Below are 14,174 nucleotides of genomic sequence, written 5' to 3'. Positions count from 1 at the left end.
TCTTCCTAAAATATTAATAAAATACTTAGAAAAAATATGAGATTATCAAATAAAGCATTAAAAATAATTCTTAATTCTCTTTTCATTTTAAAAAAAATTTAATGTTATGCGAATTTTTATTAAGAAAAGATTTATTTATTGCTAAAATAATTATAGTTTTGCTAATAATTTTTTACAAGGTTTAGGGAGTATAATTGATTGTTATATCCGTATTTTATACACAATTATTTCCTGATAAATAAATATTATTAGTGTGTGAACCGGTAGTTGGATTTAAGCAATTTTTGTTTGAGAAATATTATTGAAAGCTTTCTACATCAGTTTACGTAGCAGGATATCCATAATTAACCGGGCAGAAACTAACTTAAGTTTATAAATTATGATTTAATAATAAAACAATAATTTAAAATAAATTTACAATTTGTATTTAAATTTCCCACCCATGGTGGTACACATTGAAAAGGATCAGCATATAAGTATTTTAAGACTGTTTAGTTATTAAAATAATTTAATCCTTTTTACACAATTTATTAATCAAAAATTTGACTTTGTAAAATAACCAAGAGAGATATTCTGATTTTCTAAGTTTTCATTGTTAATTCGATTTTCTTTTTGGAAATTTAGATTAATAATTGATTTTGATTAATTAAATATTATAAGACTATTGATACTTTTTTTTTATAAGTAAATTTACTAATATTAATTACAAAGCAAATAAAAAATAATAATTTAATACCATTTGAATTTATCCTACATTTGATTTTAATTTAACTAAATAAACCCCTATAAAACTGTTTTTAGATGAAAAATCTTAAAAATAACCATTTTATTAAACTTTAAAAAGTATTTTTTAATAGAATTTATTTTCTAATTTAAACATATAAATTTACGCTCTAATAGTTGTAATATAACCTATACAAAAAGCTATGAGTTGAAAATTGTTATAAACCAGCTAATAAATCTAAGTTCCTTATACATCAGTATCAAGTCATATATTTAATAGAATCTCTTATTTTTTGAAAAGTTAATTTTTGTGATGCATTCATTCTATTATTACTAAGAAAAATAGATTACAAATAATAATCTATTAATCTGATTATTTCTTAATACTCTATCTTACCTTTCTAAAGAATTAGAGGACTACAGAGAATGATCAAATCAATCAATCAGATTATTTTAGAAAGCTGATTGCTTTTAGTTTTTGAAGAGTAAAAACCAATGATTACTTTCATTGAAAAAAATTTCCATCAATTTTTAAAATAAGTCTAATTAATAGCATTTTAAAAATCTATTATAAATAGTTAATAAAGTTTTCATTTAATCTTTCTCTTTGCAATATTAAGCCTATCATTTTTAACTTAAAGATGCAATTATAAGTTTTATTTACATTTAAAAAATATATATACACCCTACGAAAAAAATAATTTCCTGACTTTAAATTTAAATTCTAGATAAACACCAACTCCAGTAATTCAAAACCTTTATTTGCTCTTTTCACATTAGTAAGGGAAGAAGGAAATAAATAATACGTTAATACATAATCCAATTATTTACTGCTTTTAATAGCATTTAGACATTTTATTTATTTACTGAATGGCTTTTATAAGTGACAGTCGAATTATTGATATTTTGAAAAACATACATATTAAAATCATCACTAGTTAATATCAAATAAATAATTTCTCAATATTTAAACTAATTAAACTGTTCAATAATTTTGGGTTCTCACTATTTTTAAAAATCTAAATAAATGACTTTGATTAAAATTTAGCTTATCTGATTACTTGGGATGCTTTTTTCTTTTTCTTTGAAAGAGGCATATTATCAATTCTTAATTCAAGCAGTAGAACAATTCTTTAGTTTTGGTAAATCAATATATATACTTGGCTATTTCTAGAAGATTATAAATAATTATCTACAATGCTTTATGCTTATTATTTGAAGGAAATATCCTATCAATTCAATTGTAGTATTCATTTTAATGTATTCTTTTGTAAAGTATTTATTACACTTTATATTTAATTCTTCCATTTTAAGTCATTATGTAATTAAAAAAAAATAATTTTCATTTAAAATTTAATAGAGTTAAAACACATAAATAAATTTTTACTTAGCTTCAAAAAAACATATTTCATAATTTTAAAATATCAGATTTTATATTTTTTTTAGCACGAATAATGCTAAGAAATATTCAAAATTGGTAGAGTTGAAAATGAAATGAATAGTTAATTAATTAGTATATTAGCTATCTAACTACGAATATAAAAATTAATTAAAAATGTTTCACTCGCTTTCATAAATAAGATTAAATGATTATTTTATCATTAACTTAAAATTGTTAATATCTTCATATTTTAAGGTAATTATTTGCAAAATGAATAAATATAATCTAAATCCTCTTTGATTAAGGACTAAACATAATTTGACTTTGAGCAATTTTTAGATTTAATAAAAACTTCACATCGAACCATGAACTCCAATTTAAGACTACTTGATAAAAAGGTAATATGATATGTAAAACTAATTAAAATTGTGGATGAAATTTTTGATGATTGAAAATGTAAAAGAATAAAAGAATAGCAAATAACAGAAAACAAATAAAGATATTACTTTATACTTTATTATTTAGATCATGATATAGCGTATTTTATTTGATGATTCATTTTGATTATCATTTAGATGATAATATAGTGGTGTATTCTATTTGTTCATTAATCTTGATTATTATTTTCACTATCTGCAGGGCAAACTTCGGGTAAATCAGAGAAGAAAGCATCCTAATCATCTCTGAGTATTTAAAGGTATTATTAAGAGTTTTCTCTGATTTCTTTGATTGAAGAGTGCTCAATTGAATCATTTAAAAGCAAGTAAACTTCGCTGGGCTCAACATCAGTCTCCATTAAGACGTAGAACCAACCCATAGCAACAACTATGTAACTAAAGAGACCTGGATCATCAGGGGAAATTGCCATGTGCAAGCCATTTCTTAAGAGATTTAAGAATGGGTTGGTTTAGACTTCGTTGAAGTTCAATACTTAATTGGAAATAGGGCAAGATTCGAATGAATATTCTTTTTATTGATGATACTCAAAAGCAAATTATTCTTGTAGGATTCAAAACCATGACCTATTCTCTTAACTCCAGGAAGAAGAGCTGCATGAATTAGGTTATCATTGATGTAGTTTTTGTTAGTGTAATGATTATCTATGCCACCTTGAGGGAAGAATTGGGTTTCTCCTGCGTGTAAATAAATATTACCATTCTAGTTATTCAAGTAGTTAAACATCTAATTAAAGTAAGATTAGGTTTCTCCTTTAATAACAAAAATGAATGCTCCAGGGAAGAAGTTTCTAGCACGATTGTATGGATCGTCTTTAAAAGCAAAGAAATCAATACTAACGAAGTGAAGATCAGTAATGGAGCAGCTTAAACAATAGCGCCACCTTTGCTACCTTTAACTGCAACTTTTCTACCTGGGTGATAAAACTGTAAGGAACTTCAAATTATTCAGAGCTTTCTTAGAAGGTAATAATTTAGAACTTACCATTTTTGTTTATAAATTGCACACCATAAGTATTTTGGTCCTTGAGTTACATGAGCATGTTCACAAGTAAGTTGCTTGAAAATGTCTTATTTGTCATATAATTCACCAACACTCTAGAAGATCTATTCGAAGAAGAACCAGACACAAAGAATTTCCTTTGTTTCTTTAATCTCAAAAGCATTATCTTTTGAGTATGATTTAGGAAGTCTCTTGATGGCTTATTCATCTGATTAGAAGCAGGAAATACTTTCTTTGAGCATATATGAGAGGTCTTCCAATGATTTCGCTTGTCCTTCTTAGCTCATGCCATCATTAAATGTAGAACTATTGCAGCTCTTTCAATAGACGAAACCTCTGATATAGGGATCAAGATTACCAGGATTGAAACCTTTGTTGTCCTTAATGTAATTTAAGCGCTTCTTGTTTTCCTTAACATTCTAAGCAAAATGATTTAAAACATCTTAATTTGCATCGATCGCTGATTGAAAATTATTGGGGTCAACATACTTTTACTTAGTCAAGAAATAATTGTAGAAATATTTCTCAGTAGTAACCTTACCAACAGAAGCATCTTCGAGATAAACTTAAACAGAAACAACTAAAATTATTTCGCTGTCATAAGGTTAGCTGCTGATAGCAGCTCTGATGCAGTGATAAATCCTTATAATTTTTTAGCCTTTTCTAAAATGTCTTAATAAATCAGTTTAACAAGTCAATCAATTTAAGCAGCTTAGAAAAATTTTAGTAATTGATTAATTAAAAACATATATTTTGATAGATAGCAATTGCATAACTTTATTATGTGTTTCTATGAATTTTTTTAAATATTAAATAAAGGGTATTGGGAATGCGAACCCAGTAGAATATAATCCTATTTTATCAAATTTACCTGTATTCTTTTCCCTTTTTAAAAATTAAAAAAATATTTTATTTTTAAAAAATTCAGTATGCCTGTATTCATATATATATTTAGTAGAAATTTAAATTTTTTAAAGCATGTACAATAATAAATTTTCTTATTTAATTTAAATATATAACAAAAATGAATTAAATTACATAAGCACTTCCAATATTATTATTCTTGAGGTAGCGCTACCACAAGAATTTTAATTGGAAGTGATATAATCAAAATCTAATTTCAATATGTTATTAAAAATTATTAAAAAATATAGACCTTCCTAAAAAATAGTGACTTCACTAAATTTTAGAAAGGCATTTACCAATACCTAAAAAATTAGTATGAAGGCCTCAATTTTGATCAATGAAAAAGATGGTAATGAATCAAGTTGATGAAATTCAAAATTTAACAATAATTATTTTAAATTAAATATATTATAAAAATAATAATAGATTAAATTTTAAATGACAAATATAATTTAAAACTAGTAAATTTAAAAAGGTGAGCATAAACAAAAAATATAAATTTGGTTCAAACATCTATTAATTTTTGTTAATTTTAAATCAAAAAACCATACAATTTACCTAAAATATTTTTAGATTAATTCATTTTTATGTATATTTGAATCAACTAGATCATAAAAAATGACTTTGTTAGCTCTAAGAATATCATTTCTATTAGAAAAGATACTATAAATAGGATTATAAATTAATTCGACTCAGTTGGAGTTTGACCTCTAGATACTGCTAAAACAAGATAGAAATAAACTTAGCTTATTCCTATTTGCAAAATTAGAGATATTACTTTACCTATCGAACCCTTTTTGAATGCATATATAATTCCAAAAAAGGCGATCTTCATAAATGAGCTGTTAATTATGGCTATTACTACCTGCTAAATGAGCATATTATAACTTTAGATTAATATTGAAATAACTAATGTGTGTATTACTTTTAAGTAATGAAGAGTGAATCTTAATGGTAGTTAAAGGATATCATCATAAATGTAAAAAATACTAAAGAATTAATGAAAGATGGCTATCTTTTTCACTTTAGAAAGTTAAAAATAAACATTTATTTATTAGATTTCATCTTTATCTTAAACCTCTTTTATTTATGCTTGTGAGTTTGTTTGAATTTTAATTATTTAAATACTTCTAGTATTTGATTATGATTTAATTATTTGTAATTAATTAGATTCAACAGGCATCTCTTCATCCTTTTCAATATTTCGTTCTTAAAATTATGTAGAATTTTTATCTTTTTCTTCTTCCATTAATATAACCACGCATATTTAAATCAAAAGGTGTGAAATCTATTGATTTTACTAAATTTCTGGTTTGATTTTTTATTGCTTTAAAGCTAATGATTAAAAGGAGATTGCTTGAACACACTATTATTTATCATTTAAGAATTTTCATAAATACCCTACTCTAAAATTTCATTTTACTGTTAGTTAATAAGTTCTTGATAATTAACTTTTGAGTATCATTTTTTTATTAAGTATTTGTCTAAGAATATTCCAATTATAAGTAAAATAATTTGAATCAAAGTGAAACTCATCAATAGCCAAAATACTACATATATATAAAAATTTTTAAAGATTGCTATATTTAATAGCCATTATTTTCCAAATGCTGTCTACAGAATTTTATTTTTTCAAAAATGTCTTCAATGCTAGTTGTTGGCTTTTAGGATCTACATGCAATGTTATATAAATGATAAGGGGAATTATAACTCAACCCAACTTTTTTATACTCACACAATAACCGGTTTTTATAAAAATTTTACATCGAACCATGAACTCTAATTATAGACTACTTGAATAAAAAGGTAATATGATATATAAAACTAATTAATATTGTGGATGATTTTTTTGATGATTGAAAATGTAAAAGAATATAAGAATAGCAAATAACAGAAAGCAAATAAAGATATTACTTTATACTTTATTATTTAGATCATATTATAGCGTATTTTATTTGATGATTCATTTTGATCATCATTTAGATGATAATATAGTGAGTGTATTCTATTTGTTCATTAATCTTGATTATTATTTTCATTATCTGTAGGGCAAACTTAGGGTAAATCAGAGAAGAAAGCATCCAAATCATCTCTGAGTATTTGAAGGTATTGTTAAGAGTTGTCTCTGATTTCTTTGATTGAAGAGTGTTCAATTCAATCATTTAAAATCAAGTAAACTTCGCTGGGCTCAACATCAGTCTCCATTAAGACGTAGAACCAATCCATAGCAACACCTATGTAACCATAGAGACCTGGATCGTCAGGGGAAATCGCCATGTGCAAGCCATTTCTTAAGAGATTTAAGAATGGGTTGGTGTAGACTTCGTTGAATAGTTGTACTTAATTGGAAATAGGGCAAGGTTAGAATGAATATTCTTTATATTGTTGATACTCAAAAGCAAATTATTCTTGTAGGCTTCAAAACCATGACCTATTCTCTTAACTCCAGGAAGAAGAGCTGCATGAAATAGGTTATCATTGATGTAGTTTTTGTTAGTGTAATGATTATCTATGCCACCTTGAGGGAAGAATTGGGTTTCTCCTGCGTGTAAATAAATATTAACATTCTAGTTATTCAAGTAGTTAAACATCTAATAATTGAAGTAAGATTAGGTTTCTCCATTCATAACATCAGTGGATGCTACAGATGTAAGAATTTTATAGCACCATTTTATGGTTTGTCTTCGAAGGCAAAGAAATCAATACCAACAAAGTGAGGATCAGTAAATTTAGGAGCAGCTTAAATAATAGCACTGTCCTTTCTACCTTTACTGCAACTTTTCTACCTGGAGTAATAAAATTGTATGGAATTGTAAATTAATGAGAGCTTTCTTAGAAGGTAACCATTTAGAATTTATCAATTTTGTTTCTAAATTCGACACCAAAAGTATTCTGGCCCTTGAATTACATGAACATGTTCACAGTAAGTTGTTTGAAAGTGTCTTAGTTATCTTATAATTCACCAACACTCTAGTAGACATATTTGAAGAAGAATAAAACACCAAGTATTTCATTCGTTTCTTTAGTTTCAAAAGCATTATCTTTCAGTATGATGACTATGGAAGTCTCTTAATGGCTTATTCATCTGTTTAGAAGAAGGCAATACTTCCTTTGAGCATGTAAGAAAGGCCTTCTAATCATTTAGCTTGTCCTTTTTAGCTCATTCCATCATCATAAATAGAACGATTGCAGGTCTTCCAAAAGACGAAACCTCTGATATAGGGATCAACATTACCAGGATTGAAACTATTGTTGTGCTTAATTTAATTCAAAGGCTTCTTGTTTTCCTTAAAAATCTTAGCAAATAGATTTGAAATATCTTGATTTGCATCGGTCACTGATTGAAGATTGCTGGGGTCAACATACTTTTACTTAGTCAAGAAGTACTTGTTGAAATACTTCTCAGTAACAACCTTACCAACAGTAACATCTTAGAGATAAATCTAAACGGAAACAACTACAATTCTTTAGTACCATAAGGTTAGTTGTTGATAGCAGCTATGATGCTAGTGATAAATCCTTATAATTTTTTAGCCTTTTTCTAAAATGTCTTAATAAATCAGTTTAAAAAGTCAATCTATTTAAGCAGCTTATAAAATTTTTAGATGTTGATTAATTAAAAACATATATTTGGATAGATAGCAATTACATAACTTTATTATATGTTTCTATGAATATTAAATAAAGGATATTGGGAATGCGAACCCAGTAGAATATAATCCCATTTCGTCAAATTTACATGTATCTGCCCTTTTTAAAAACTAAAAAAATATTTTAATTTTTTTTAAATTCTGTATGCCTACTTTCATATATATATTTTGTAAAAATCATTTTAAATTTTTTAAAACATGTACAATAGTAAATTTTTTTATTTAATTTAAATATTCCTATTACAAAAAACAATTAAATTACATAAGCACATCTAAGATTACTATTCTTGCGGTAGCGCTACCACAAGAATTTTAATCCTAGAAGTGCTATAAATCAAAATCTATTTTCAATATTTTCATGCTCGAAAAAAATTATTAAAAAATAAAGGCATTTAGCAATACCTAAAAAATTAGTATGAAAGTCTCAATTTTGATCAATGAAAAAGATGGTAATGAATCAAGTTGATGAAATTCAAAATTTAACAGTAATTATTTTAAATTAAATTCATTATAAAAATAATAATAGATTAAATTCTAAAAGATAAATTTAACTTAAAACAAGTAATTTTAAAAAGTAGATATTTATTTTTAAAGCGTAAGACAAAAAACACTAATATGATTCAAATATCTATATTAATTATTGTTTATTTTAAATCAAAAAAAGCATACAATTTACTGAAAATATTTTCGGATTAATTGTTTTTTATGTATTTTCGAATCAACTAGATCATACAAAATGACTTTATAAGCTCTAAGAATACCATTTCTATTAGAAAAGATACAATAAATAGGATTATAAATTAATTCGACTCACTTGGTGTTTTACCGCTAGATACTGCTAAAACAAGATAGAAATAAACTAAGCTTATTCCTATTTGCAAAATTAGAGATATTACTTTACCTATTGAACCCTTCTTAAATGTATATATAATTCCTAAAAGGGCGGTCTTCATTATTGAGCTGTTAATTATGGATATTACTACTTGCTAAATGAGCATATTATAACCTTAAAATAATATTGAAATAACTAACGTGTGTATTACTTTTAAGTAAAGTAGAGTGAATCTTAATGGTCGTTAAAGGATACTATCATAAATGAAAAAAATACTAAAGAATTAATGAAAGATGGCTATCTTTTTCACTTTAGAAAGTTACAAATAAGCATTGATTTTTTAGATTTCTTCTTCATCTTAAACCTCTTTCATTTATGTTTGTGAGTTTGTTTGAGTTTTCATTTTTTCAATACTTCTACTACTTGATTATGATTTAATTGTTTGCAATTAATTAGGTTCAGAAGGCATCTCTTCATTCTTTTCAATAATTTATTCTAAAAATTGATTTAAAGTTCTTTGGGTTTGTTATATTGATGAGCTGTAGAATTTTTTTCTTTTCCTTCTTCCATTTTTATAACTATGCAAATTTTAATCAAAAGGTGATTAAATCTATTGATTTTACTAAATTTCTGGTTTGATGTTATTGTTGCTTTAAAGCTAATTATTAAAAGGAGATTCCTAGAACACACCATTATTTATCATTTAAGAATTATCACAAATACCTTACTCTTAAACTTCATTTTACTATTAGTTATTAAGTTCTAGATTATGAACTGTTAAGTATCTTTTTTTTATTGAGTATTTGTCTAAGAATTTTCCAATAAAAAATAAAGTAATTTGAATCAAAGTGAAACTCATCAATAGCCAAAATACTACATACATATAAAAGTTTTTAAAGTTTACTATATTTAATAGCCCTTATTCTCCAAATGCTGTCTACAGATTTTTATTTTTTGAGAACATGTCTTCAATATCTTCAATAATAGTTGTTGGGTTTTAGGATCTACAAAAGCAGATGTAATTATCTTCAGCAATTTGATCAATATTGCAATTTTATTTACTCCATGAAAGAGTATTTTATTAGAGGCATGTCATATTATATAACTTACTAGCCTTTGCATTATTAAACTTATAAATAATAGGCTGGTTTATGATTTTTTAAGAAGATGAATTGTAAATCTATGGTGAAATTATTTCATTCTTAGAGTAAGCAAAGTTTTCACTAATATTTTTGAATTGCTAAGTATACGCCTAAAATTCTGAAGTATTTTCATAAATATTTTGTTTATAATTATTTCTTGTGATGCTAAATATGTCAGTTTAATTTACTGAATTGTTTTCATCTACAGTTAGAATATATTTGAATAGATTCTTGTAAGTTACTTTATCTGATAAAAGAGTGGACAATCCACCATTTAGAATAATTTGTCCTTAGTTTGGTAAACTAATATTATTAAGCAGATTTCCAATTTAACTTGAGATTTTATCATAGGATTAAAAATCTTCCTATGAGTTATTACTCGAATAACTAACGCTTGAGTTTAGAATTTTAAAAGAATCTACCATATTTTAAATTAGAATATCATTATTTTGTTGTAAATGGCTAAGATTACTACTTTGTATGCTTGAATTAGTATTTTGAAGTATTTTTTACAGTTAATCAAATATTTTATTTTTTTATGTGGTAACATTGTTTTATAATGGTGAGTTAAATATTAGTTATAATAACTAAGCAGTTACTTTGTTCGCAAATGTAGACAAAAATGAGAATTTAGGTATTTAGAAAGACAATTGCTATATATTTTAAGTCAGCGTACTTACGAAATCACTCAATTACAAACTATGTTAATTGCTTTTACTAATGTCTTCTGCTATGATGCTTAAAGTCACTAGTTACTTAGAGATTTCTATATTTGGGCTCTAAAAAGTTTATGAAGTGAGTTCACTGACTATTTTATAATATTCGTCAGCCTATTTATTCTAAGCTTGAACCTATATTATAGAAGAGGTATTATAAACTCCTAGGTAAGAATCCATAACTTGTGCCATAACAATTAGATTCCCACTAGGAAGTACTGTTTATATTGAGTTATTTATAGTCTAATCTTATATTTATCTTCTCAATATGTTCCAAGGAGAAACTAATTCTTGCTGGGCATCATCTACACTATTATAATAGAAGAACTAGTAAGTTAGAGGAAGATCATCATCTGAACAGTTCAATAACTATATTTAGAAGATGGTCTCAAGCGCTATACCCTACAAAGGATTTATGTTTAAAATGCAATTCTAAGGAGGAATATTTATTTAAATGGTAATTATAGACGAGCTTGGCATAACAAATAAAGGATTATACACTGAAAATCTTATTTAAAGTGTTGGATTTGAGGGATTTATTCTTTAAAGATAGTTCCAAATTCTGAATCTAATTTGGAAATAATCGAATTTGATGGCTGTAACTGCATTACCATCATATATTATAGCTCCTGCATAAGATAAGTAATCTGAAGCGATGTTCTCACCATAAATTAATTAAAAATTAAGGTCATCATTCAAATTAATTTTTCTGTTTCTGCTTGTTGCTGCTAATAAAATTTTTAATGGAGGAATATCTAATTCTGCGAATAAGCAAGTAGTGGTGTAACTTGTGTGCCTTGAATCTTTTTATCCAGATACTATAAACTAAACTGTAGTGTATGGCTAAAACGTGTTAGCAGGAAATGAAATACTGCTGGCCTCTTTTTGAAATTAAATCTAGTTATTCTATTAATCATAGCAAATATGATCAGCAGAAGATAGACTTGAGCACTTCCAACTTATGTTGATATTTGAAAGGGAATTCTAATCTTAAATTTCATAATCCCTTGATTCAGTATCTAAGACCATTTTATTCTTATAGCCCTAAAGAAGGCTTGGGCCTCCAATAATTTGCAAATACAAATCTGTAAGTTATACACTAACTGATATACTTTACATTGAAGTAATCTTATTTTCCGAACTCAAATTCAAAATCAGCTATTATTTAAATTTAGTAATAAATAAATAAAATTATTTTAAACAAATCAATTTTAAATTCAAAAATTAAAATCTTGAATATTATTATTATTATATGGGAGTTTTATTAAATATATATAGGTATTTCTCAAAATTATGTTTTATTTTAACAAATTACATTTATACTATTGTTTGATTAATTAAAATTTTTTAGTATTATCTTTATCTATCTATCTACCCATATTTGATAAATTAGCTTAAAAGCTTTGATGGTATTTCTTATTGATGTTTATAAAATATTTACATTCAAATTAAAGAATTAGTTAGATGCTAAGGAATAAGGGAGAATATCATATTGAAAGCTTGATTAATTATATTGACTTAGGCTTTGCTATTAAAGCTGGTTAGAAACTAGTTATAAGTTAACAGGTTCATTAAAATAAGTTATCTGGCCTAACTCACACATCTCAACGAAAAACTAAAAGTAGAAACTCAAGCTCATAAATCTATTAATTGTTTTTAGAATAAAAAATATTTATAAAAATAATACATTATTAAAAAAAATTAACCTATAAATTGGTGGAAATTGAGATTGCTAATAGTTGATTCTTATGAATTTTTATTTTTGATAAATAATCGTGAACATTTAAGTACCAGTTTAGTTAACCTTAAGTAAGTAACTAAATTATATAGTAATATTAATGTTTGGAGGTATGAATTTAGGATCTATAATTAAACTAGTGTTTTTGTTTGAGCTTGCTTTTTGTAATATCTCCTATATAATGTCTTGCTGCTCATTGCTTATGGATCCTACAATTTGATTTAAGGTCCAATTTAGACTCATAAATTTTCTTCCTGCATCATTTTATATATTATAAAGAGTTATATTTATAGGGTTACAGCTATTTTCTATCTGATTAAAGCTAAATTAAAGTTAAGGAATTCCAGGAGGATCTTAGAATGTAATATTTCTATAAAAGACGCTAATGAACTATCCACTGTAATCTACAAACTGTAACTTATTTTGCAAGAAAACAATCGAGTTATTTTCCATTATTGATGATGAGTCCGCTATTTTTCAAATAAAATAAAATATTTTAATAATTAATATTTTTTTATTGATAAACTAAATTTAATGAGTTGAATCGAATATTTAAAAAAAATAATTTACATAAATTAACCTTAATTAATTTTCCACTGATTTCGCATTAAGAATCTTACACAATCATGTCTAAAGTTGCTTAGTCAAATATCTATGAGCACAAAGACTAAGGTGTGTCTGATATGATATTCATCAATGGAGATCCAAAATCAATGGTAAGTTATGGTGAAGTAGCACTTAATTTTGCATCAATTACAGCAATATTTTAATAGCTGCATTAATAAAGTATATTCCTTGAATCATTTTTGTTTCTGCAAACACACTAATTACTTGAAACATCGAATTATCTTGTTTCATCATAACAACTCTGACAATTTCCATTTAAACTATATGGTTAATCACATAGTTTGCAACTGGGATTGCAGGGATTGCATTAAAGGCTCCAATAGTTTTAGCATGAATCGCATGTGAAAGTAGTAATATTACTTTAAAGTCCATTTGGACAAATACTAACACAAGTTTTGTTGTAGAGAAAGATGTTAGGGTAGCAACTTAAACAATTGTTTGAGTCCTTTCCATCACAAGTTGCACAAGTAGAATCACACAATTAGCATTATTGCAATACTAAATCCGGAAACTAGTTTTTATTACAAGATTTTACACACTCCTTTGTCGTTTACTAATAATAAAGTCCAGAGTTACAAGATAAGCAGTTATTTGAATTTGGACCATCACAATTTGCACATTAACTATTACATTATAAGCATTCGTTTGTAGGTTGATTATAATAATACCCTGAATAACATTATAAGCATACTTAATTTCCATCACATTGGTCACAGTTTATTTTACACTTTTTTATATGTTAAGTAAATATTTTTAAGTGGGAATTCATTTTTTTAAAATTTAAAGAAAATTTTTTTGCATTATTAAATTTAAAATAATTTTTGAAAATTGTAATTAAATAAGAATATATTATTCAACTCTCTATTAACTAATTTAATAATTAAATTTACCAATTATAAAACCAGAAGTAATGATTTGATATAAACTTGAAATTGTTATCCTTAAGCCTTAGCTGATAATGATATATTAATTCTTAAATTTTCAGCATTTAATGTTGCCAT

The 14,174-nt window shown here is 25.4% G+C and overlaps 5 protein-coding genes across 5 annotated transcripts; all 5 read right to left on the bottom strand. All coding sequences in view use genetic code 6, as the record gives it.

Annotated features, from left to right (window-relative positions):
- Positions 1-2,708: 2,708 nt before the first annotated feature.
- Positions 2,709-2,972, bottom strand: TTHERM_001321591 (adenosine/AMP deaminase family protein; the record flags this gene model as incomplete). The annotated part of the gene is made up of 1 exon (XM_012796482.1): positions 2,709-2,972. The coding sequence occupies one exon, from the start codon at positions 2,970-2,972 to the stop codon at positions 2,709-2,711; it is 264 nt and encodes an 87-aa protein (XP_012651936.1).
- A 56-nt stretch (positions 2,973-3,028) lies between these two features.
- On the bottom strand, positions 3,029-3,547 carry TTHERM_01321590 (adenosine/AMP deaminase family protein, putative; the record flags this gene model as incomplete). Its single annotated transcript, XM_001011791.2, has 1 exon — positions 3,029-3,547. The coding sequence occupies one exon, from the start codon at positions 3,545-3,547 to the stop codon at positions 3,029-3,031; it is 519 nt and encodes a 172-aa protein (XP_001011791.2).
- Positions 3,548-3,882: 335 nt separating this feature from the next.
- TTHERM_01321580 (adenosine/AMP deaminase family protein, putative) lies at positions 3,883-5,051 on the bottom strand (the record flags this gene model as incomplete). The annotated part of the gene is made up of 4 exons (XM_001011790.2): positions 3,883-4,220; positions 4,434-4,447; positions 4,601-4,676; positions 5,027-5,051. 4 exons carry the CDS (start codon positions 5,049-5,051, stop codon positions 3,883-3,885), a joined length of 453 nt encoding a protein of 150 aa, XP_001011790.2.
- Positions 5,052-6,636: 1,585 nt separating this feature from the next.
- Positions 6,637-7,095, bottom strand: TTHERM_01321570 (hypothetical protein; the record flags this gene model as incomplete). The annotated part of the gene is made up of 1 exon (XM_001011789.2): positions 6,637-7,095. One exon carries the CDS (start codon positions 7,093-7,095, stop codon positions 6,637-6,639), a length of 459 nt encoding a protein of 152 aa, XP_001011789.2.
- A 510-nt stretch (positions 7,096-7,605) lies between these two features.
- On the bottom strand, positions 7,606-14,174 carry TTHERM_01321560 (REJ domain protein; the record flags this gene model as incomplete). Its single annotated transcript, XM_001011788.2, has 8 exons — positions 7,606-8,003; positions 8,118-8,218; positions 9,020-9,124; positions 9,274-11,966; positions 12,250-12,451; positions 12,515-13,016; positions 13,117-13,900; positions 14,064-14,174. 8 exons carry the CDS (start codon positions 14,172-14,174, stop codon positions 7,606-7,608), a joined length of 4,896 nt encoding a protein of 1,631 aa, XP_001011788.2.

The sequence above is a fragment of the Tetrahymena thermophila genome (genome assembly GCF_000189635.1).
Source record: "Tetrahymena thermophila SB210 genomic scaffold scf_8254720, whole genome shotgun sequence".
Classification (NCBI taxonomy): Eukaryota; Ciliophora; class Oligohymenophorea; order Hymenostomatida; family Tetrahymenidae; genus Tetrahymena; species Tetrahymena thermophila.
This window is presented reverse-complemented; position numbering and strand designations above follow the sequence as displayed.